Source organism: Erythrolamprus reginae, chromosome 2, assembly GCF_031021105.1.
Source record: "Erythrolamprus reginae isolate rEryReg1 chromosome 2, rEryReg1.hap1, whole genome shotgun sequence".
Taxonomy (NCBI): domain Eukaryota; kingdom Metazoa; phylum Chordata; class Lepidosauria; order Squamata; family Dipsadidae; genus Erythrolamprus; species Erythrolamprus reginae.
This window is the reverse complement of record NC_091951.1, coordinates 76,930,880-76,957,238: the sequence shown is the minus strand read 5'-3', so window position 1 is coordinate 76,957,238 and position 26,359 is coordinate 76,930,880. Positions and strand designations below refer to the sequence as shown.

General features: G+C 40.7%; 1 protein-coding gene across 1 annotated transcript in view; it reads right to left on the bottom strand.

Annotated features, from left to right (window-relative positions):
- Nucleotides 1-25,847, bottom strand: part of PODXL2 (podocalyxin like 2) — a 57,336-nt gene extending 31,489 nt beyond the window's left edge. The window contains exons 1-2 of the mRNA XM_070738377.1: nt 25,677-25,847; nt 2,562-2,852 (exon numbers count right to left, since the gene is read on the bottom strand). Of these exons, the coding sequence (XP_070594478.1) occupies nt 2,562-2,852; nt 25,677-25,722 (337 nt within the window). The 5' untranslated portion in view covers nt 25,723-25,847. The remainder of the gene's footprint in view (nt 1-2,561; nt 2,853-25,676) is intronic.
- Between the last annotated feature and the right edge of the window lie 512 nt (nt 25,848-26,359).

The following is a 26,359-nucleotide window of genomic DNA, read 5'->3' as shown; positions in this document are numbered from 1 at the left end:
ATAGCTGGTGATCAATCAATTATTAATCAGTTTCATCAGTCATTAATCAATTATCTATCAATTTTATCAAATATCTATCATTTTCATCAATTATCAATAGTTTCCTAAGTTTCATAAATTATCAGACATCTAATATTAATCTATTATCAATCAATTTCATCAATTGACAATGAACAGTTATCAATTCTGGGAGACTTCAACATACAGGCCAGCCTGGTTAAAATAGCACAGGATTTCACAGGACTAACAGAGATCTTTCCAAATTCTTACCAGCCTGACATGAATGGCTGCCTACACTTTTTGGTTTTTGCTCTTTAGCTTTGGTTTAAACTTGCCTAAGTGACTTTCCTCTATAGAATAAGACAGAACTTCTGAGAGGCTCTGTCAAACAGGCTTAGGGAGAAGGACAGTCCAGTAGAAATATACTGTAGATCATTTTAAATACAGAATGGGCTAACAGGATGGCTCCTGTGCCCACTTTGCAGAGAACATTCAACGTTTTGATAATTATTCAAACTGAGACCAATGAAGAAAAATGGGTGCTGACTGAAACACAGGTGGAGGCAATTTAATCCTAGCAAAAAGTTCATTATCAAGCCAATCCAGGGCTAACAATGGAGGGGGGAAAGCCCAATAGTTCTTCTTTCTCATTGTGTCATGCTAAATTATCATATTATCCAGCCTAGCTTTTCCAAATGGTTTAGATTTCTTGGGGTCTAGTCAAACAGGTGATTTAGCAGAATCTTCAGTAGATCACCATGCTTTGTTTGCACAAAATTTGGAGGGGGAAAAATATCATAAGCATTTAGAATACACAATTCGGTCACAATTCAAGGTGTTGGTTATCACCTATAAAGCCCTACATGGCTTAGGGCCTGACTATTTATGGGACCATCTCCTGCCACATACTTCCCAGAGACCTATTAGATCACACAGAATCAGCCTTCTCCGGGTCCCGTAGACTAAGCAACGTAAGTTGGCGGGACCATAGAGGAGGGGCTTTTCTGTGGCCGCCCTGGCTGTATGGAACCAACTCCCCTCCAATGTTCACACCACTCCCACTCTACTGGCCTTTCAAAAAGCTGTCAAGACCTGGCTTTGCCGACAGGCCTGTGTGCGTGTGTGTGAATCTTAACATTAGGCATGGCTGAATCAAGTTCAATTGGTATGTATGTTGTTGTTAGATTGGAATTTTATTGGGTGTTATTTTAGTATATGGGTTTACAATGGGGTTTTATAGTTATTATTAATATTTGACTTCTTTTTATTATTGTATTGTTTCTGTATTGTTGCAAGCCGCCCTGAGTCCTACGGGGCTGGGCAGTATAGAAGTAAATTAAATTAAATTAATTACTTCGATTCTGCAACTTTATCAAGTCAGATGTTCTGTATAGAGGATGCATTGTTTGGATTCTTTTGAATGTATTTTATTCTATAAGGTTTGATGCAGTGGTGAAATCCTGCTGGTACACCCTGGTACAGGTGTAAACAGTAGTGGTGGCCGCATGCACAAAGGGTGAGAAAGCATGTGTGATGATGGTGCATGCGCGCAAAGCACGCACTTCTAAACCAGTAGGAATGGTAAGTAGATTTCACCACTGGTTTGATGATATCCATAGGCATATCATCAACACTTGCTCCTAAGGGTTTCTTTCAACAAGGAGAAGGTCAGCTGAATTTAATTATAAATTCCTCTTTACAAGAAGGAACGCTCCCCAACCCAGTAAAATAATTCATAATGAGACCACTCCTGAGATAATCATAATTATACCCAGAACATGTACATAATAACAGCAAAACTATACCTAAAATAACTTTCCTAGACAGTGTCCCATTTGAAAACTGATCAACCCCAAACATTCTTAAATGAAATGGAGGTTTAGATTCATTACCATCAGAATTTAGACCTGAAAATGGCACCAAAACAGATTTTGTTACCATGTGGAATGATTCTTTCTAAGAGAAATTTGGGGAATGCAACTCAGGTGACTCTACTTATTTATCAAAGGCTTCCAATACCATTGTTATTACCATATCATTATTTCAATATCATATTCTTCTGTACCACAATGATAAGGCTAAAGAGATACAGTGGTTCTCAACCTTTCTAATGCCATGACCCCTTAATACAGTTCCTCATGTTGTGGTGACCCTCAAACATAAGTCTGGTGCCAATTCTCCCACCAGAGCTTTAAGATGTTTAGCAGGAAGGTCAGAGGGACCCCTACTATAAACACTTGATTGGCCAGATTGCAAAAATATGTTCCAAGGCGCGAGAATAGAAGCTTTGGTTCCTAACACCATGGGAAATTTGTCTTTTCCTGTGGTCTTAGGTGACCCCTATGAAGCAGTCGTTCGACCCCCCAAAGGGGTACCGACCCCCAGTTTGAGAATCACTGGGATAAGGGAAAAAGCCTCCCACTTGAAACTCTAAATTAGTTTCCCTCTAAAAATGTATGATTTGAAAAGCTGTTTAAAAAAACTGAAACACCCCTTCTCCCGTTTTTTAACAACAAAAATATCTAATAAAACTTAGAAGAAAATAGTGAAAAGATGGTTACCTGCTGCAGGCCCCATATACACACTGGAATCATTGCTGTCTCCACCTTCTTCCCATAAATAGTGAGACTGGAGGACTTTGGAGTCTTCCTTTTCCTCACTGAAAAAGCCTGAACCAGGTGAGACTTGGAGGGCACCAGGACCAAAATCGGACTCCGATAATTCTAAGTTGGTCTGTTCACTGGAATCCAGAGACTTAAAGTGGGACAATTTTATGAAGTCTGCCAAGGAAGTTGAGCTCAGACCTTCAGTACTAGAATCTTCTGACGTAGCTAGACAAATGCACAGGCAACCTGTTAAAAAAGAACCACATCAGTTTTAGTTTGTTTGAACCTAGAAAGAAAAAGAAAAAAACTTTGCTGAGGGCCTCAAAAAAAAACAACCCCACGCCTCATATGTAGAAGCTATAAAATATCAGGCTGTGGAAAACTTTTTTAAAATTATTTTTATATTACTATGTTCCCAAGGTAAATGCACAATAATGATGATGGATATGCTATCTGGGAAAAAGTCATTCTCAAGTGGAAAAATTATATTGCATTTATAGCTGAGAAAAAATATATTGCTACCATGGAATCAATTTAAAGAGTTTTAAACAAAGCACAAACTCGGGCAACTCTGTATATGAACATTGAAATGTTAAAATGTTACCCATAGTTGCATGAATCTCTGTCTGTAGGATGGATGTAACCACATGCATTCAGATTTACATTTGCAGTTATGCCAATATTTGTATGTTTCTAATTCCTATTGATCATGGAAAATTAAACGGTATCAAAGTCCTAGTCACATTGCTCCTTAAAACAGCCATCTTACTGTCGACTTAATTTCAAAGATTACGCTCTTTTAAGTCTACACTTTTTTCTGCGACTAAAGTCTTCCTATGTTGGTGGGAAAGTCAGTATGTTTAGTCACTGTATCAGTGCAACTTCTAAAACCCAGTTTTTCTTTCCAAGATCATCCTCAATTATTATACTGTCAGTTAACAGTCCACCATTCATTACTATTTCCAAATATTCTACAGACAGACCTTTCATTAATTTAGCACTGTAATTCACTGTAAAAGAGCCACCCTTGAAAGCATTTTCCTTGACTTGAAAGGCCAAGTTTCCATAGATAAAGAATGCATGTAACTCCCTTTGCTGGCTGACTCAGATAGATAATGGATGGTGTGTACTATGCAACACTAGGAATTATAGCCTGACTCATTAGACACAGCATTGTTATCCAATATCTTAAAACCCTATATTTTGTTTTGCTGAATAAATTCTCCTTTAAAAAAAAATTAAATCAGCAGGGGCATTGGAAACCAACGCAATCTCTGGATTAGATTTAGTTGTATGTGAAGTCAGTGTAGGAACAGGAAAAGAATCTATAAAAGAATCGGGTGTCCAGTAATTCTGAGCACCTGAATAGTAAGAAGATGTTCATTTAGATTAGATTAGATTTATTGGATTTATATGCCGCCCCTCTCCGCAAACTCGGGGCGGCTCACAACAAGGTAAAAACAATACATAATAAGAAATCCAATACCCACCAATCCAATTACAATTTTAAACTAAAAAATTCATAAAAAACAACCCCGGAATATTAAAAAACATGCATACAATCAATCTAACACCAAAACAACATGGGCAAGGGGGAGATGTTTCAGTTCCCCCATGCCTGATGGCAGAGGTGGGTTTTAAGGAGTTTGCGAAAGGCAAGGAGGGTGGGGGCAATCCTAATCTCAGGGGGGAGCTGGTTCCAGAGGGTCGGAGCCGCCACAGAGAAGGCTCTTCCCCTGGGTCCCGCCAGATGACATTGTTTAGTCGACGGGACCCGGAGAAGGCCAACTCTGTGGGACCGAACCGGTCGCTGGGATTCGTGCGGCAGAAGGCGGTCCCGGAGATATTCTGGTCCGGTGCCATGAAGGGCTTTATAGGTCATAACCAACACTTTGAATTGTGACCGGAAACTGATCGGCAACCAATGCAGACTGCGGAGTGTTGGAGTGATATGGGCATACTTAGAGAAGCCCATAATTGCTCTTGCAGCTGCATTCTGCACGATCTGAAGTTTCCGAACACTTTTCAAAGGTAGCCTCATGTAGAGAGCATTACAGTAGTTGAGCCTCGAGGTGATGAGGGCATGAGTGACTGTGAGCAGTGACTCCCGGTCCAGATAGGGTCGCAACTGATGCACCAGGCGAACCTGGGCGAACGCCCCCCTCGCCACAGCTGAAAGATGTTTCTCTAATGTGAGCTGTGGATCGAGGAGGACGCGAACCCTCTCTGAGGGGGTCAATGTTTCTCCCCCCAGGGTGATGGACGGACAGATGGAATTGTCCTTGGGAGGCAAGACCCACAGCCACTCCGTCTTGTCTGGGTTGAGTTTGAGTTTGGGGCATTGGTAACCAACGCAATCTCTAGATTAGATTTAGTTGTATATGAAGTCAGTGTAGGAACAGGAAAAGAATCTATAAAAGAATCGGGCGTCCAGTAATTCTGAGCACCTGAATAGTAAGAAGATGTTCATTTATATAATGTTTATCTGGAAGAGAGTTTCCACAACTGACTCAATATTATTTTTGGAAACCTTTATTGCTCCATGTTCTTCTCGTCCTGCTCCCATTCCAATCATGTATCCCATCTTAGATCAATAAAACAAAATTAGCCAGAAGGAGAATAGCTTAGACAAAACAAAGGCTTATGAAAGCAGAAGTATGACAGAGACAACAAGCAACCCTAAAAGAAAAATCATTGCAGAATAAAGCAGCCGACATCTCTGGGCATCCCTGGAGATAGCAAACTTCGTCAAGTGTTATTTTCACATGGTTGAGTCAGTCAGGCACTCAGATCAAAACATTTCCAAATATACTTGATTATAGAACGTATCTTTGCAGGTCAGATTATATTTTGCTTCAGTGCACTTCTTGCTTAGTCTGCAAGGAAGCTACAAAAAGAAAAAAGGGGGTGGCAGAACTGTCTAGGATTGTTTTTATCCTCACCTAGCAGCTGTCACTCTGCTATTATTAGCACCTCACTCTAGCAGCATCCAGAAAACCCTGGAAGCAAGGAATAAAAACATTGGGCTAGGATTATAAACACGCATGCAAACTCATAATCATATGACTATAACCAAAGACACTAATCCTATCTGCCTGAGTAATGGAAGGGCAAACTATTATGATGCTAGGATCCTTTGATTTTCAAATTCAGTAGCACCAGTACCCATTTCCAATGACCTTCAAGTAAAAATGGAGTACCATGCACCCAAACAGCCATAAGTGGCTACACGATGCCCATATAATTGAACTTGAGCCATGACATAGGACCAGACTATCTCCGAGACCACCTTCTGCTGCACGAATCCCAGCGTGCTGTGAGGTCCCACAGAGTTGGTCTCCTTAGGGTCCCGTTGACCAAACAATGTTGGTTGGCAGGACCTAGGGGAAGAGCCTTCTCTGTGGGGGGCCCCGCCCTCTGGAATCCGCTCCCCCCAGAGATTTGCACTGTCCCCACCCTCCTTGCCTTCCAAAAGAGTTTAAAAACTCATCTTTGCTGCCAGGCCTGGGGTTTTTTAGATCTTCCCCCCTGACCAATGAATGTTTTTAGTATGATTGTTGAATGAATGGTAATGATAGCTTTTAAATTAGATTTTTTTAAAAGAATTGTTTTTCAATGTATTATTAATTGGATTGTTTACTATTGTTTTCTGTTTTTTGTATATGCTGTGAGCCGCAACGAGTCCCTGGAGAGGGGCGGCATACAAATCCAATTAAATCTAAATCTAAATCTAAATGGGAAGGACAGCGCTATTTGTTTATATTATTCTAGTATTGATACTAGTATCTAATCTAGTCTGGAAGACATGAATTAAGCTCAGGTCTTAGGGAAACCAGAGACATCTGCATAGTTTTCTGGACAGGTGTACAAAAGTACCTGGCTGTTACTGTCTTCCAAGAGTGAAATTCAGCAGGTTTTGACAGTTTCTGGAGAATCGGTAGCGAAAATTTTCAGTAGTTTCTGGAGAACTGGCAAATACCACCTCTGGCTGGACCCAGGAGTGGGGAGGGAATGGGGATTTTGTAGTATCCTTCCCCTGCCACGCTCACCAAGACACACCCACAGAACCAGTAGGGAACATTTTTGCATTTCACCTCTGCCGTCTTTCCAGATGTTTGTTCAATTTCCAGAGCCAGCCTACAACCCTGGGTTCTCTAGGAATATCTTATGCAAATACTAACCAGGAATGACCGTGCTTGGCTTTACATCCTCCAGTAACTGCCATCTGATGAAGACACATATAGTGGTTCACTATTACTCAGTTCTATTGCATAGTTTCATAAGATGCAAGTATGAGTCATTGTATTGTAATGCAGAACAAAAGCACACAAAACATAAATTCTATTACTGTTCATACACAATAAGAAAAAAAATTGCCATGTGTAAACATGGGACAGACCTAAGACAAATCTCAGATCCTTAATGCATATGCTTCTTTGGTAAATAATAGACTTGAAGAAATGATCAGTCTTTCCATTCTTTTTAAAGTATTACCATTTTAAATACAAACCACCAAGAGTTGTTGTGGTGGAATGTGGAATACAGTAAATGTAGTAAACCAGCAATTAAATATTAATTCCAATATAAGATCCTAAGAAGCTAGCAGCAGAGTTCAACTTTTACAATCTGTACCTTTACTGCTCGAAAAAGAATGAATAGTTGTCTTGAACTGAAGGAAAAACAGTCATTCTCTATTTTCTATTCTAATCAGATTTTATTTATATGAGATTAAATATAATTCTATTTCCAGTGAAGCACTGAATGTATTATACTCCTAACATAGTTCTGTTGAGTCTGATTGAGAATATTGAGAATTTCAATTCTAGGTCAAGAAGTAGTAGGAAAGGTATGTACGTTTAGAAAAGTTTTGTATTGTTTTATTCTATTAATTATTATATGACCATTAGCATTTCAAAACCTAGCTTAGAAACATGATTACTTGAAAAACAAATTGCAAACTTGACCTCAAGGATCTCTGTTTACATTTAAACAGATCCGCAGGGACCACTTCAGATCCGTTTGTCACTCTTTCTTTATTCTCCACGCCAGCCTTGTGGAAAGGACTAAAGTTGAATTAAATCCCAGACGCTTGTGATGAACTTGGCCTGCAGGAAAACTAATCCCATTAGTGCAGGAGATCAGGTCTCAGCAGTTTATTTAGCCTCATTTAATACTGAACTGTCTACCTAGTTTAAACTCCTTAAGATGCATGATCCTATTTACCAAGCAGACTACTACTGCATCTTGCTAAGATAAAACTATACTAATGATAACACTAAAAGGAATCATTATGGAAGGACTGTATAAACATTCAGCACAGGTTTCAATCTGCAGTTTTTAATTCAAATATTGATTTATCTCTAAGTATTACAAGGCTGGTGTCAGAGAAAAATACAGTATGTATAAATGTGAAAATTTGCTTTTGTTAAAAGCAACCATATTACTTGAAGCATGATCCAGGTATGATTAAATAAGAGGTAGGGTAAGATAAAATAAGAAGTAGCGAAGGTAGGTATCAGAGAAAAATATGTATAATTGTGAAACTTTGCTTTTGTAAAAATCAAAAATCTTACCTGGAGCATGATAGAAACATAGAAACATAGAAGACTGACGGCAGAAAAAGACCTCATGGTCCATCTAGTCTGCCCTTATACTATTTCCTGTATTTTATCTTACAATGGATATATGTTTATCCCAGGCATGTTTAAATTCAGTTACTGTGGAAGTTTGTTCCAAGGATCTACTACTCTTTCAGTAAAATAATATTTTCTCATGTTGCTTTTGATCTTTCCCCCAACTAACTTCAGATTGTGTCCCCTTGTTCTTGTGTTCACTTTCCTATTAAAAACACTTCCCTCCTGGACCTTATTTAACCCTTTAACATATTTAAATGTTTCGATCATGTCCCCCCTTTTCCTTCTGTCCTCCAGACTATACAGATTGAGTTCATTAAGTCTTTCCTGATACGTTTTATGCTTTATGATCCAGGTAAGATTAAATAAAACAAAGTGTTAATGCATGTATCTAATTGGACTATCCCAAAATGGTGCTTTCTGCGCCAGCAGTGGAATCTTATAATAACAATTTAGCCACACAGCTCAAACTCCTCACAAAGGATGCTATGGGAAAGGAGTACATATGTGACTTAATGCCTTTCATCTATTTAGGAGTCGTAGCAAGATTCTGACAAGGAAACTTTATTACTGCTTTAGCCGTTGTGGAAACGGCTCACAGAATTCAGCTGGCCAAGTAAGTGGGTGCAGGCGAGGTCAGTTCCCTCTGAAAAATAAGAATTGGGAATAGAGAGGAAATCAAAATTCCACCACTGGGGGCAAGAAGATGGGTATCAAAGAAAGGGAGGCTTGTTCCTCCGGCTAACAGCTGTGAGGGGGGGTGGAGAGACCGTTCTAAGAGGATGGCAGATGCAAGGGTATCTCCCAAGCAAGGAAATAGTAAGAGAGCAAAGAACAAAACTCCCAAGGAAATACTAGCCCTGCTGTGGAGCCAAAAAGGTCTGTCTGAAGGAACCACCTGTCAGATGGATCAAGACAGGAGGCTTAAGACTGGAATCATGTCAGGAGCCGGACTAGCCGAGGGCAGGGGAAAGCTCAACCCAGGAATCTATCGAATGCCATAAGGAAGAGAGAATCAGCAGAGGTTGATTAAAATCCGCAGAAGGAATGCTGTAAGATTTATAGCCAGAGTCTAGAAATGCTATCTGAACATCACAACTCCTTTGAAAAGCCCTCTGCATCATCAGGCCTAAATGCTTTGTGCTCAGCAAAAGAGCAGCCTGAAAAATCACGGTTTAATTTGCTAGCACTTCACAATGATTATCAGCTTCCTAGATTTATCATGGAAGAAAGCAAAAAGAAACAATCCAAGGAATTTTTTTTTTAAAAAAATGGTTTTCGGGAGATCTTTGATCTACGACCATTTATTTAGTGACCATTCAAAGTTACAACAGCACCAAATAAAGGGATCTATGACCATTTTTCACACTTAGAACTGTTGTAGCATCCCTGTAGTCACGTGATCAAAAGTCAGATACTTGGCGAGACTGTATTTATGATAGTTGCAGTGTCCTGGGATCATGTAATCACCTTTTGCAACCTTCTGATAATCAAAGTCCATGGGGAATCCAGATTCATTAACAACTGCAGGGATTCATTTAACGACTACAGCAAGAAAGATTGTAAAGTGGGGCAAAACTCATTTAAAAATCATCTCAATTAGCAACAGAAATTTTGGGCACAAAAGTACAGGAGGTACTTATGACTTATGACTGTGTGACTGTAACTTTGTTGTTTGTATCCTTACGATTTATATTGATTGTTTCCTAGTATGATTTGATTGCTTATTTGTACCCTATGACAATCATTAAGGGTTGTATCTCAAGATTCTTGACAAATGTATCTTGGTTTTATTTTTATGTACACTGAGAGTATATGCACCAAGACAAATTCCTTGTGTGTCCAGTCACACTTGCCCAATAAATAATTTTGTTCTGCACTGGTGTGCCTTTCGTCCCCTGTCCAATTGTCTTTCCTTTCTCTCACTTATCATATATATTTTCTTTCTTTCATATATCCTCTCCTCTAAGTTCACTTTACCTTTATATATATTACTACATGTCTATTTTTCTTCCTATGTATTTGTGTATTGGACAAATGAATGAATGAATGAATGAATGAATAAATAAATAAATAAATAAATAAAATAAACTTTGTGGCCTGATGGAAAAGAGGTCAGTAAAACTATGTGAAGCCCCTGATCTCTTGGTTGTCTGGTTTGGATGCCTCGTACTTATGAGACTATCAACATGGGTATCTTGCATACAATCCATTAAAACCGAACCTCTCGGCTCCATTATTGCAATGGGGCTATCCTTAAAAAGCATTTGGAGACTACAATTAGTCCAGAATGCAGAATGCAGCTGTGCAGAAGCCTTTGTGCATGCACAGAGAGGGTTTTTTTTAGCAATCTGCAGTGACTGGAGGCCCGGTTCAGGAGTGTGGACCACCGGTTATTGTTGCCGGTTCGGCGAGCAGTGGGAAATTTCTGCTACCAGTTCTGTAGAACTGATGCGAACTGGCAGTAGCCCATCACTGGTTGCTGGTCAATTCTGCTCCACCTGAGTGCTTTATATTAGTAAATAAATAAATAAGTCTCCATCACCACCTTCTGAAGAAAAACATTTCTTTCCTGTAATCTTTCTGTTTAAGTGGAACCATCTCTGCGGGTGGGGCAGAAATCTTAAAAAGGAAATAAAGCATGATGACAGTTGATTAAAAATAGCAACATCATCTGGTTGTCCCACGAATTGGGGAAGAAATTGTACACAGACTTTAAAAGGTATGAAGGGAAGCAGCCTTGTCTGAATTTTTTTCCTGTTCAGATGTCAGTTTAAAAAAATAAAATCCAGGAAAGTAAAGGAAATATCAAGAGTCATTGACGGTTTTGTGCAATGTGTAAATCCCATCATCTTGGCTTATTTGAGAAATCATAGGCTAAGATGCAGTGCAACTTATTAGTCTAACCAGGGTATATGCATCAAAACAATGTGAAGAGACTTCAATTGGATTGGGGAAGGTGCCTGACACAATGGCACAAAGTCCATTACATACAAGGCCGGCGGAGAAGCCGGCCGGGCTCAGCCCTCTCCCGGCTTCCCCAATTGCCCTTCCCCAGCAGCGCGGCTTGGCTTCCGGAGGGCCGAGCCACCCCCGCGATGAATCCTCCCTCCGCGGCTGCCATTGGGGCTCCCTGCCTGTCTGCCGGCCTCCCTGCCTTCTTTCCTCGCGGCAGGGGTGGGATGAAGGTGCGGGCCGCAGTTGGAGAAGCTCCGCAGAGGCGGAGTTCAGCGAGGTGTCTCTGGTCCTTTCACTCGCCTTGGCGCGCTTTTCCCCATTGCAATCGGGGTTGGAGAGTTTTTGGCGGGCGCCGCCCACCCCGCACCTCCATTTTTCAATTTGGCCGGGCCCCTGACGCCAGCCCCAGTAGTACCGGCCTATCAGTGGCCCTGATTACATACAAAGGAAAAGTATCTTCACAAAAAGGCACAATCAACATATGGGATCCATTGCCCTCCAACAGTGGGATTGCTTTTGAAAGTGTTAGGCAACATTGTGGAAGTTGTTTGTCAAGTTTGATTAAAGCATAATACCAGACAATATCTCAGTGGTACAATGCATCTAGTTATCATTCAAGATATCTATCAGAAAGTATTTGCAATATTCATCAGCATCTTCAGAAAACTGGAATGACATCTAAATGTTACATGTACTATGATGTATTTATACTGCATTGGCTGCCAATTGGTTTCCAAACTCAATTCAAAGTGTTGGTTATGACCTATAAAGCCGTACATGGCATCTGACCAGTTTACCTGCATCATCGCCTCCTGCTTCATGAATCCCAACGACCGGTTAGGTCCCACTGTCGGCCTTTTTCAGGTCCTGTCAACTAGACAATGTCATTTGGCGGGACCTAGGGGAAGAGCCTTCTCTGTGAGGGCCCTGACCCTCTGGAACCAGCTCCGCCCCTAACCTATTGGCCTCCTGTAAGAGTCTTAAGACTCATTTATATTGCCAGGCTTGGGCCGATTAGATCTTAAGCTCTGGCCAACGAATGATTGTATGGTTGTTGTACGAATGATTTTTAATATAGCTTGGAATTTTAAATAGTTATGCAGTTTTTAATTTAATTGGATTGATTTTCATTGTAATTTGCTGTTTTTTTAATATGTTGTAAGCCACCCCGAGTCTTCAGAGAGGGGCAGCACAGAAATCCAATTAATAAAATAAAGAGATAAATAAATTACACAAATGCTGCAACTTACATACTCATGTAAGACAACCTAACATGGACACAAAAATAGCGCTTCTGTGATGAGGTCCCTGTGGTCACTCAGTCTACAGGATACCCATAGCCCAGCCACAGCACCTCAAGCTAGTCTCTGCAGACAGAATTTTATCCTGATCAGATAAAACTGTTCTTGTTCTTTTACTGCCAGATGGATGAAAAACTGACCCAGAATTAGTGCTAAAAACAAATGATTTGCCAACCCACTGTTGCTGTTCCTCTGCTATTATCTCTTTCCTTTTGTATAGAAAGAGAGCAGAGGCGGGAAGAGATTCGTTTCAATCCCTGCTCTAGAGCTGACAAGAAGATGCACAGAATATCGGAGCAATAAAAGAGAAGGTCTGGTTGGATGAAAACTCCCCAGAGATTAAGATGACTTTCCACGGGAAAACCATTTTTATTACAAGGATATTGGGGACATATTGGAATACGCTGGGCAGTCTTTTCCCCGTTCATACTTTTCGCAGCCCATTGCAACTTCACACTCTCAAATCTGTGACTCAGCACAAACTTTCCACTTCAATAATTTGCTACCTTCCTTTCTGCAGTCAAAGCAGAAGCATCGTAAGTTATTTGTCTTGACAGGGAAATTGTACAGTGTGGATAAATATATGCTTATATCATTCTTGTAACAGTGCCAGTGCTCCTTTGGGGAGTGACATGCACACTCACAAGCAACAGGGTAAAAAAGTAGCGATCGTAGCTCCCATGGGGGACCTCCTCCCAAATTTAAAGCAAAATGGACCGATGTCAATGACTTTCTTTGTGCACACAAAGATCGGGTGCCACATTGAACTCCTCTGTCTGTTACTCCAGGATTATTGCACAGCATCTCGATCTTGAACTTCTCTTGCACTCCTTTCTCTACCTTCTTCCTTTTGTTGACTGTCTCTTATTTAATGGTAAAACATTCTGAATGCAGAATAAGGAAGCCCAGCAGAGCAATTCGTTCTAATTAGGACTGCAGAAAACATAGGCGAAAGGCCAGCATGCTTCTGATATAGTCCAAGCAGGGAAAAAGAGACTCCCCACAGAGATATTAGCACACCTTCATTCCCAGGAGCCCTAAATATTTTCTGACCTTGAAACCAAGAGGGGAAGCAAATGCTAGTTAATGATTCAGGATGTAGCATAGGGGATAATCACAGAGGCTTGTAGAAAACTCACAAGACTATAAATATGTTTGAAGGAAGGAAGGACGTTTAAAGGAATGTCACCCAACTCTGTCTACCTGTGTAGATGGAAGTTACTACAATGTGCCCATTTTTGTTTCCATGTATGAGGTGTGCACATATGCAACTTACCTTCTTTAAATGTAGGATTTTTTTTTATTTATGAAATCTTAGGAATCTAAGGAGAATGGGAACAAGGAGGAAGAGACAATGCCAACTTCAGCCCCTGATCTTTACAAAAGTAAGAAGGACTTCACATGAACTCTCACCAAAATTGTCTCAAGATGATTTTGAAAGGACCCTTGTTCTAATGCCACCAGGAATGACCTCTGGCAGCAAAGGAGAAGAAATGAAGACCGAATCTGTAGAACAGACAGACCAACCAGAATCCTAATGAGAGAGGAATCTGTGGAGATCAGTGTTAGTCCCAGGGCATCTCAAATTGCAAACAGAGTCTTTCTGGGTCACCTCACCTGCTGGTTTGCTGCCAGTCAATATTGGAAAGAGCTCTAAAGTAGCAAGTTCTAGCCTGACAGCTCAGTTGGATGGCAGCATCTGGCTGAGCTAAGCAATTTTGTTTAATCCCAGGAAATCCCAGGGCTGCAGACTAAACACAAGAAGTCCAAAAAAACCATTCTGAAGGGCTGGCAAACTATGGGACCTTAGTTAGAGGACATCATGAAGTTGCTATTTCTCTATTCAGGTGGTCCCTATTGATCCATAAATCTTTTTTTCAGGTGTGTCTATTTTGACTTATGTTCTCTCGTGCACTGCTCTTAGTGGCTTCAATATTCAAAGGGCTGAGTTTACAGGACAAGCCACGACAATGGTTTGCCACTGCACCATAAAACTAACGACATTAGAGGAAAACTAATTCAAGCCTTTGGACTGTGGCAATTTTCACTGGATATTAATTAGATCAAGAATTTAGGAAGCTTCAGATTGTGTCTGCTATTTCTCATTGCTATAATATTATGGGATCTAGAAGTCATTCTGCCAATGAGAGCCCATGGGAATTAAAAGAGCCAAAATACATTTTAGCTCCAGCAGATGAAGAAGTTAACAGCACAACTTTGAAGGAAGCAATTTCTATATTTGCCAAAATGAAATGTGGGCAAACAATTTTAATAGTTTTATTTGATAACATCACAATAAAACAGTCATGTGTGACAATTACCTTTGAGAGGATGACTATGACTACAATTATTAGCTAGCAGATCTATGCTACTAAAATGCAGGTGTCTACTGGGTGGCAATGGAGAGGTGATGGGGTAGGATATTTTTTTGTACCTATATTGTCATCTCGAATAAGGTTTTTCTGGCTATGTGCTGTAGAACATTACCATTCTGCAAGAGCTTGATTAAGTTTTCTGAAAGACCCTGGAAGTTAATTTGGATAGTGTCATTTTTTTAAAATCACCAGAGCTTTGACTCTTGCCTTGATCAGGGATTCCTTTTCTGAAAAAATTGAAGCCTTCTGAACTAGCAGTTGTTTCAAAGTTGTCTGGTAGGTCCACCTGAGGATCCAGAAACTACTTTCTTTCTTTCTTTCTTTCTTTCTTTCTTTCTTTCTTTCTCTTTCTTTCTTTCTTTTCTTTCTATTTCTCTTTCTTTCTTTGTCAAACATGTATAGGATAGTAGTTATTTGTATAAAGATAACATAAGTAAAAAGTAATGATAAAAGAGGACAATAGGACAGTCGGACAGGTACAATAGGCATACTGATGCACTTATGCACACCCCTTACAGACCTCTTAGAAAGGACAGGTTGACTGTAGATGACTACTGTCTTTTTAATTTTCAATTCAATGATTGAGCCTGGGGTTTATACATTACAGCATGCTAAAATATAATATAGTTTGCCTCTCTGGCTTAATGTATTTGTATGAAGTCAGATAACTGTAATTTATTCCATAGCTAATAAAGCTGCCCTAGCCTGTTTTGTGAACCTAGTCAAGACATAAACATAAGGGAATGATGCATTTTTAGGAAGACTTTATAAATAGAAAGCCATCTGTGGAAGATTTCAGACTTCTACTTGTACCTTCCTATTAAAAAAAAATATGAATTCTTCCTTTAAACGGAAGAGTTGGCACTTGTCTAAGAATTTGATCATAACCTGGACTGTGAATTCCTCATCTTTCTCTGCTCTCTTAGCATTTCCTGCCTTCTAAAGAAAGTATCCATTTCATATGTTATTGGTCTACCCATCAGCTTCAGTTACTTGCAGGCAATTTGAAAAGGACATTACGTTTATACAACACATCATCAACTGCTTTTAGTTGTTCTGTTTTTTTCTTCCTGTATATGAAAATACTTCATTTTTATAAGATCTACTTAATTTTATTAGAGTCCTCACCACAGTAGCCTAAGATTTGAAATTCAGAAGTAAAGGATGATGGAAATTCTTTTCTATAAAGCCATCTTAGAAACTTCCCAGAGGCCATTTTCAGAGTCTGCCTATAAACTCCAGGAAAAAGAAACTATGCAGCAAAATAGTTTCACCAGAAATAGTTTAGCGTTTCATAGTCCCTGTAGTTGGAGCCTGGAAAGTGCATTTCATTTCATGACCTCTTTTATCTTTACAAATGTTTACTGAGAAAAGTCAATGGTACCTCTACTTTACAAACCTGGAATCACAAAGAGAGTACAGTACTGTATATAACAGGTTACGATCCATTGAAGGAAGTCTAAATCTTACCTGACCTAAGCTGAGTTCTGGAACTTGAGTTTAATGCTTGGACTGACTTAAATGTGTATACAAAATATACACTGATGACTTCTATAGAATGATGCATATGCAGTGATGTCATCAAAGATATGTCATCATGTATGGTTTATATTTTGCTCCTCATTACAGTTTCAACTTTATGATCTGGAAGAGCCCTCCTTAAAATGCTATGGAACAGATATTAGATGTGCTGTTGGTTTGAGCTCCAAGCTTGGCAATTTATTTGCAAATGTTTCATCACCATTCAAGGAGACATTGTCAGTGCATTTTGAGTTGAGCTTGTCTATCAAAACACAGGTTTTTAAATATCTTTTTATGAGATGCAAATTAGTCTGTTGTTTGTTCAGATATTTCTGAATCATGGTCTGTTAAGATTAATTTGCATTTCATAAAAAGGTATGTAAAAACAGACCAGCACAACTCAAAACATACTGATGATGTCTCCTCAAATGGTGATGAAACGTCTGTAACCAAATTGCTGAGTTTGGCGCTCAAACCAACAGCCTAACTACCAACCTGAGTTACTAATATTGAAACACATTTCAGGTATTAACTATATTTGAAATTATCCATGCTGGCTAGGGATGAGAGGACTGTCATCCAACTCGGTTAAAAGAGTTAGATTTCAGACTAATCTGCTCTGACATCCCAGGAAAATATATACTCTTCCATGATCATGACAAGAATCAGCCTCAAATGGTAGTGAACAGTGGAAGATATATATAGGTCTAGCCCATTGAAGAGAAGGATGAGGGGGATACATGATAACTACATGAAACCGCTGGGTGAGATCATCCAAGGGCATGGGGTGAGGTATCATCAGCACACTGATGATACCCAGCTTTACATCTCCACCCAATGTCCAGTCAATGAAGCAGTGGAAGTGATGTGCTGGTGTCTGGAGGCTGTTGGGGCCTAGATGGGTGTCAACAGACTCAAACTCAACCCGGATAAGACGGAGTGGCTGTGGGTTTTGCCTCCCAAGGACAATCCCATCTGTCCGTCCATCACCCTGGGGGGGGAGTTATTGACCCCCTCGGAGAGGGTCCGCAACTTGGGCGTCCTCCTCGATCCACAGCTCACATTAGAGAACCATCTTCAGCTGTGGCGAGGGGGGCGTTTGCCCAGGTTCGCCTGGTGCACCAGTTGCGGCCCTATCTGGACCGGGACTCATTGCTCACAGTCACTCATGCCCTCATCACCTCGAGGTTCGACTACTGTAATGCTCTCTACATGGGGCTACCTTTGAAAAGTGTTCGGAAACTTCAGATCGTGCAGAATGCAGCTGCGAGAGCAGTCATGGGCTTATCTAGGTATGCCCATGTTTCACCAACACTCCGCAGTCTGCATTGGCTGCCGATCAATTTCCGGTCACAATTCAAAGTGTTGGTTTTGACCTATAAAGCCCTTCATGGCACCGGACCAGAATATCTCCGGGACCGCCTTCTGCCGCACAAATCCCAGCGACCAGTTAGGTCCCACAGAGTGGGCCTTCTCCGAGTCCCGTCAACTAAACAATGTCATTTGGCGGGCCCCAGGGGAAGAGCCTTCTCTGTGGCGGCCCCGACTCTCTGGAACCAACTCCCCCCAGAGATTAGAATTGCCCCTACTCTCCCTGCCTTTCGTAAACTCCTTAAAACCCACCTTTGTCGTCAGGCATGGGGGAACTGAATCACCTCCCCCGGGCATGTACAATTTATGCATGGTATGTTTGTGTGTATGTTTGCTTAGTAAATGGGTTTTTAAAAAATATTTTAAATTATATTTAGATTTGTCATGAATTGTTGTATCCTGCTGTGAGCCGCCCCGAGTCTGCGGAGAGGGGCGGCATACAAATCTAAATAATAAATAAAATAATAAATAAATAAACTCTCTTCCAGTAGTTGAGAATTATTAATTAATGAAATAGCTTGCCTCCAGAAATTGTGGGTGCTCCATCACCCATTAAAAATAGAGTGGATAAACATTTGACCAGGATGGTATAAGGTCTTCTGCCTTGAGCTGGACTAGAAGACCTCTGAGGTCCTTGCAGACCTAAGAATCTAAGATTCAAACAAAAGGAATCTCAAGGCCCAAGTATCAGTCCTTACAATCTATGGGCCTAATTCATATTTTGTATCTCACCATTTTTAAGAGGAAACAATACAGCAATCACCTCACGGTTTGACTACTGCAATACTCTCTATATGGGGCTACCTTTGAAGAGCCTTCAGAGATTGCAAATAGTGCAAAATGCAGCCACGCGAGCTATCATGGGTCTCACAAGATCTGCCCACATCTCAACATCATTCCATGAGCTGCATTGGTCTCTGGACACCATTCAAAATGTTGGCTATGACCTATAAAGCCCTACATGGCTTAGACCAGATTACCTATGGGACTGCCTTCTGCCTCATATATCCCAATGACTGGTCAGGTCCCACAGGGTCGGCCTTTTTCAGGTCCCATCAGCCAGGCAATGTCATCGGGTGGGGCCTAGGGGAAGAGCCTTCTCTGTGGTGGCTCAGGCCCTTTGGAACCAACTCCCCTCTGAGATTCATATTGCCCCTACCCTCCTGACCTTTTGCAAGGCCCTGAAGACCCATCTTTGCCAGCAGATATGGGGGTGTTTTTAAGATAATGGGGGTTTAAATTTTTTTTAGATTTGTAATATTAGATTTTTACATGTCTTGTATTGCATTTATTATGTTCTAAACTGTCCTGAATTGGTTGAGAAGGGTGGCATAGAAAAATAGATAGATAGATAGATAGATAGATAGATAGATAGATAGATAGATAGAATGATAGATAGATAGATAGATAGATGATAGATAGATTGATAGATAGAATGATAGATAGATAGAATGATAGATAGATAGATAGATAGATAGATAGATAGATAAAAACAGCAGCAACAACAACAACAACAACAACAACAGAGTTGGAAGGGACCTTGGATGTCTTCTAGTCCAACCCCCTGCTTAGGTAGGAAACCCTACACTACTTCAGACAGACAGTTATCCAACATCTGCTTAAAAATTTCCAATGTTGGAGCACTCACAACTTCTGGAGGCAAGCTGTTCCACTGAGAGTCTATGTTTTAGTACAGAATACTTTTGACTAAGAACTTCCAAATATCTGGGACTTGGAGAAGTTTCCAAGTTAGACTATGACATCTACAGAGGCTGAGTTCCTAATGTTTAACATTAAAGTGGAATATTTTAGAGCTAATTTCCAACGTATATAGTTATTTCTCTACAGATTTGCTCCTTCAGAAACATAGGAAATTAAGATGGAGTCTATACTGTAGATAAAAGTAGTTTAAATCAATATGATGACCAAAATGGCCAATTTGCATCTTTCCAAGTATATCACCCATAAATTTGTTAAAGGAACTGTTTCGAAATATTAAAAATTACAATCGTGCATAGCGAATTAAGATTATAAATTGAGGTTGTTTGCTCAGACATTTTTGTTAAAAGAAAGGTCACTTTTTTTTCTTGGAAAGATGTTATAAACAATCAAGTTACCTTGAAATGGAAGAGAAACCAAAGGTTAAAATTTTCTCTGTGTGGTACAAAATTACCCAATCTCCTAGACAGAAGTAAAGCAGCAATTTCAGCTCAACTATGGTACAGGAAAGTGAGCTACATCAAAGATTTCATTTCATTGTTTTCAAGGTAAATTAGTATATTCCATGAAACAAAATGAATATAAATTGACAGGCAAGCAATACTGGAGATTCATTTGACTACATTAATACTCAAATTGAGACATAGGTTCATGTATGTACCAATGCAATTATGGGTGTTTCAACATTATATGATATGGCTACAGTTTTCCAAATTGCTTTATAATTTGCCACTCCTTGCAGTCAGTTAATATATGTAGATAAAACTTGCTTGACAAGTGCCCTGTTTAGTATCTGTTTGAAGTGATGACAATGCTGAAAAAAGTAACTTTATGATTCAGTCCACACAGTAACATGATTGACATTCAGAGGATTCACAACAGCCTTTTGACAAATCTTCAATGGAGAAGGTGGTAATCAAATTGCAGGTCATGGTGACATGATATTTCACTTAACCACTGCAAGTGATTCGCTTAATGATTGCAGCAGAAGGGAGGTCTTAAGTTTGTCATGTTTTGCTTATCAACTGTATTATTTAACAAGAGATTTGCCAGTTCCAATTATAGCATATATAGCAGGGGTGGACTTGTGGACTTCACCTCCCAGAATTCCTTATCCAGTAAAGGATTCTGGGAGTTGAAGTCCACAAGTTTTAAAGTTGCCAAGGTTAGAAACCCCTGACTTATAGAACACTGTTTTCCCAGAGAGCATATAATATGTAGAATGACCCTTAAATTTCAAATTGCTGAAAGTTAACAAGTGTTTCAGTAAATATTTTTGATAGGCAGAGGTTTCAATTTGTGCAAGAAGAATAACACAAAAGACAGACAGGCAAAATTTCAGGTTTTCCACCTTAAGAAACAAATATTTAAAACAAATACTGTGATTATGATTTTCTTTTCTCACTGTACAATAAAGCTTAAACCGTGGAGCCCTTGGTGCTCTTTAGAGTTTGGTTATTTGCTTGCAGACATTTCATTTACCCAACTAGGTAACAACATCAGTGCAATTGTGAATGTACAGTTTGTTCCCTGTTTATATACAATAGCTTGCCCCCTCTGTGCTGGTGGGATTGGTGGGGTTTTCTCCTTGGTAGTTCCTCGATTAAGGCATTACTTTCTGCTTGATTATTTTTCTGGTATTAATCCTTTTTTATCTGGGTTTTGATTGGCAGAGAGGATATATTCTGTTTGGTTTTTAGTGGTTTTTTTAGTTTTTATTTAAATGATATGTAAATGTGGTTTGTCTTTGTGTGTCTATTTTTGGCTGATTCATCAGCCAAGCTTCTAGGAATTCCCTGGTGTTTTTGAATTCAGCTTGGTCTAGGATTTGGATTTAGCTTGATCCAGCAACCAACATCCAAATAAGCAGGGATTAACACCAGGCAGTCAGGCAGAAAATAATACACAAATCAAGGAACTACCAAAGAGAAAACACTACAGGCTGGACAAGCTATTGTATATTAACAGAGAGCAACCCCAGACTCATTAGCATTGATGACTTTACCTAGTCAGGTAATGAAATGACTGTTAGCAAACAACCAAGCTCAAAGAGCACCAAACCCTCCTCAATTCATTCCCTGGGCTTCTATTGTTGAGATGTTTCAAACAAAGGCTTTTACCTTACAGACACAAGTAATAATATGATCACACGTAAGCATTAGTTTGTTTAAGAATGAATAAACCACATTTGTCAATCCTGAAGCAAACCTGGCTGGGGCCAACAATGAGGGTTCAGGGCTGCCACTAGATGGGAAGGGTAGTGGGAGGAAAATAGTTAACTGGGATTTTGAAGTCAAAAGAAAAAGTTTTCCTATGGGAACCAAGGTCATTCCAACAGGTAGTTGGGAGAGGAGGAGCAAAGTAACCAAGCAACAGGCCAGCACTTCTACTGGAGCATGTGACTGAGGCCTTGGGGACCTTTTATTTAGGTGCAAACCACAGGAACTTTCAGAATCAGTCTTCACCAGTTGTACCAATACGATGTTGCCAATAAATTTGTTCTTTGAGGAATCTACCTGCTTCAAAGTTCTGCTTTCTATGGGTGCATATCTCCGAGACCGCCTCCTGCCGCACGAATCCCAGCGACCAATTAGGTCCCACAGAGTGGGCCTTCTCCGGGTCCCGTCAACTAAACAATGTCGGTTGGCGGGCCCCAGGGGAAGAGCCTTCTCTGTGGCGGCACCAGCTCTCTGGAACCAACTCCCCCCGGAGATCAGAACTGCCCCTACTCTTCCTGCCTTCCGTAAACTCCTCAAAACCCACCTTTGCCGTCAGGCATGGGGAAATTAAACATCTCCCCCTGGGCACGTTTAATTTATACATGGTATGCTTGTGTGTGTGTCTGTTACTATATGGGGTTTTTTAAATCTTTAAATATTTTAATTAATTGGATTATTTATGATTGTTTTCACTTGTTGTGAGCCGCCCCGAGTCTTCGGAGAGGGGCGGCATACAAATCCAAATAATAAATAATAAATAATAAATTACTTGGAACGCTGACATCACACAAGTAATAATGTGATCACACATCAGATATCACCATAAATAGTAAGTTTGTTTAAGAATGAATAAACCACAATTAGATGAGGTGGCATAGCATGTTAATTTACAAATATCATGTGCTCTCATTTAAGACAAGATTCATACAATCATAGACTTGAAAAAGGCCACTGGATTAACTCGCTGCTCAAAGCATCAATCAAAGAAACAGCCATGCATGTCATAAGAAACGTATATTGCTTTGAATCCCAAACGAAGAATGGCAGCAGACGTGGTTAAAATAGCCCAGGGAAGACATTGGAACAGGCTGGTCATTTGGATATGCATACTTGAATTTGGTGGCACACAGAGGAGGTTACAAATCCTCCCTCTGATCATTCTCAGTGTCTTCCTTTCTCTGTGTCTGCTTAACCCCCACTATTGCCACTGACCTTGACTTTTTTCTGTTTTCACTATCCTGTTTTCACATGTGTCTGGGGTCCATGCTCAAACCAAAGGCATTTATTTCAGCACCCCAAGCCAGCTCCTCCATGCCCAAAACATTTGGCTTGTGCATACAAATTAAGGTACACCAGATACATTATTGTGCAGACTTTGCAATTTTTCTGGGAAATTGATTCCACTAGAAAATTGTTAAAACTTTTTTTTAAAACGACCTTCCTCCCAACCATTCAGCTGGAATTTGGCATCCAGTACCTGAAATCCATTATTGTGAGTCTTTTATTCTAGAAGGAAAGTTAATATATTTTGACTTTTTTCCCTATGTGATGTCCATGTATTTGAAGAATGCTATCATATGAAGAATGCCCTTCAGTCAATCTTTTATAATCTTTTTACAAGCCTATGTGCACCCAGCTCCTTCAGTGAGCCATGCTGCCTTTCACTGAACCTGTTCCAATTTCTCTGACTCCTTCTTGAAGTATGGTGTCCAAAAGTGGATACAATACTAGACACGAAGTGTGATCAAGCTAGAATCAAGGGGAACACTTACTTCTCATTACTAGAAATTGATACTTTTGCTGTTGCAGCCTAAAATTATATTTTGCAGCCACATTATATTGCTAGCTCTTACTGTACATTCTCTTTGCAATTAACTTTTTCAGAAATATCATTACTAAACCACATACGGGTGTGCCCTATATTTGTTTATTTGATCTTTGTTTCCCAGTGAAGAATGTCACACTTGTCTCTGTTAAATTTCATTGAGTTTTATTTCAGCCTTCTAGGATAGTAGCTAATCCAGCTAGTTTTGTGCCATCTGTCAATCAGACAAACTTTTTAGTCACCTTTCATCCATGTTATTAATAAATATGAAGCTGAGGATCCAGATAATTCATTGTGCCTCCTCACTTTATATCAGTTTGATGAGGAGCCACTGATATCTGCATTGATATGTGCAAAACCCTTTTTGAAAATTACAGGGTTCAGGCAGTCTCCACATTAATATTCATTTAATTGTTATGCCATCCACCCCACATTTAGTTAGCTTAGCAATTTGTATGTCATGTGATGTTTCAAGCAGTTGAAATAAACCAATAAGCATCCTGACAATCTATTAAGTTAATTGATCAAAGAAATGAGACAAAGCTATCAGCATTTGTTTTTGATAAATCTATGCTGAGTTTTGGTAACAATTGCAAAATATTCATAGCATTAAAGATAGATCTTTTTATGATCTGTTTTACAATTTCCCCAGACGCCGATGTTTCACCAATCTATAGTTTGCTTCAACGTCCTTTCCCTCTTTCTCCTCTTCTACCAGCTATCTAGGATACATGAATGAAACCGAAGAAGTCTTTTTAAAAAATCATTTTGCTTTCCCTTGCATTTGTCAAGTCATTTTTAGCATTTGTTTGCTTGGTGCCAGCTCTATAGTTTCGATCCATTGTCTCTTCTTTTCAGATGTGTCTACTTTTCATTTTTAGATTTTTACAAAGCTTTTTGGTAGCCCCACTGGCTTGTGCTGCCTCTATTTTTCCCTCACTGAAATTAAGTATTTGTAAGTGTGCTTTTAGTATATCCTTTAAGAACACCCCCCCCCCATCTTGAGGTCCTTTCACCCTTAGCTTCTCCTGCCAACATATGTTATTCTTTACTGTTCAGTTTATTAAAATCTGGCTACTTTTAAGCCCACACATTTTTATCTAAGCAATTCTGGGACTTCTACTTATTCAGTTAAATCTTCCCTATTGATTGGCATCAGTGCCATTAAAATCTATGCGGATGCCACTTTTACTGAGACTTTTGCCCAATGCTCTGTGGGAACCTCTAGGTAATTTAGAAACCCTGCTTCCCATCTCAGAATGTTGTGCAAACCTAGCCACCATGGTGAAACAAGCCATGACTTAGCCTCCTAATGTCTTAAAAGTCGGATGTCATCATGGATTTGGGTTCCCATGAACCTTGCTTTTCCAATGGTTTATTCAAGAAGGTCAGGTTTCTGGATTAGGTCGAGACCCTGAACCCTAAATCCAATCAGATTGGGCATAAAACACGTTTATGTATGTATGTATGTATGTATGTATGTATGTATGTATGTATGTATGTATGTAGGTATGGTATTTATTTATTTATTTATTGGCTGGCTGACTGACTGGATTTTTATGCCTCCTGAATAGAATAAAGAAGAGTTTTCAGGGGAGAAAAAAAGTCTGACTGTGGCAGCCGGGAGGAAAGTAACTTCTTACAACCCTGAGGTGACAATCCTAGAGAAACCTCCAGGGAAAGAAATGCCTTTTTGTTTGTTTTAAATCGAGTTAAAACGAAGAAGTCCTTCCTCCCGGCGGGCTCCTCTCCCTCCCGCCCCCCTCCCTGACGAGAAAGCCTCCAGATCCCACTGAGGAGTCCCACCTCAGCCGAAAAAAGACCGACCCGCTCTCCCGTTCGCGCCTTAAAGGAGCCCGAAAGCGACGAGCCAGCGAGGTGAGCGGCGGCAGCAGTTCAAACCGGCCCAACTCCCCGCAGGGGACGGCTGGGAAACCCTCCCACCGCGCAGCTCCTTAAGACTCCATAGGCGGCGGCAAAGCAGACAGCCCGGAGCCCCGTTCTCAGCTCCGCGCTGCCGCTCGCCTCTTTGTCCAGGACGCTGGGCTGCCGAGCGACCCTCCGCCTCCTCCTCTTCCCGGATCGAGCTGAAAGCACCCCACGGCCCGGTGGGTTTTTTTTTAGGAAAATGATGAGGGAAAAGCTCACCCCAGGCCAGAAGCAGCCGCAGCGCCCGACGCCTCACAGAATTCATGATGCTTCCACTCCGGTGGCGCCGCGTTCCCTTCTTCTTCCTCCTCCTCCTTCAGTCGGACGTAGCTTCTGCTGCGGCAGCTGCCCGCGGGGCTCGGCCCCTTCTCGTTCCTGAAGAGCCCTCTCTCTCCCGCCGCTGCAGCAGCTCGGGCTCACACGGCATCGCCCCCGCGACACCCGCCCCCCTCTTTCCCTGGTGGTGACTCGCAACTTTGCCCGCAAACCCTCTTCTAGGTCCTCCCTCCCTCCCTCGGGGGGAGCTTCGAGCTGGAGGGTGTGGGCGTGGGTGAAGGGGGAAAAAATAATTTAATTTTTTTTAAAAAAAATCGGAGGGCTTTTACGTTTTCATCGATCAATTACACGAACGGCTCTGGTCCAAAGCCAGCAAATCAATGCAGCATCCCCGTAGCAAAATGTGCACATACAGTAATGTAAGAGGCTGCTGGCCGGTTCAGTCACTCGACGAAGCCATCGCGCGCATCTCTCTCAGACACACTCACTCCCCCTCTCTCTCCTCTCCCTCTCCCTCCCTTCCTCCCTCTTTCTTTCTCTCTCTGTCTCCTTCCCTCTCTCTTTCTCTGCCCCTCCCTCTCTTTCTCTCTCTTTCTCTCCCTCTCCTCCCTCTTTCTCTCTCTCTT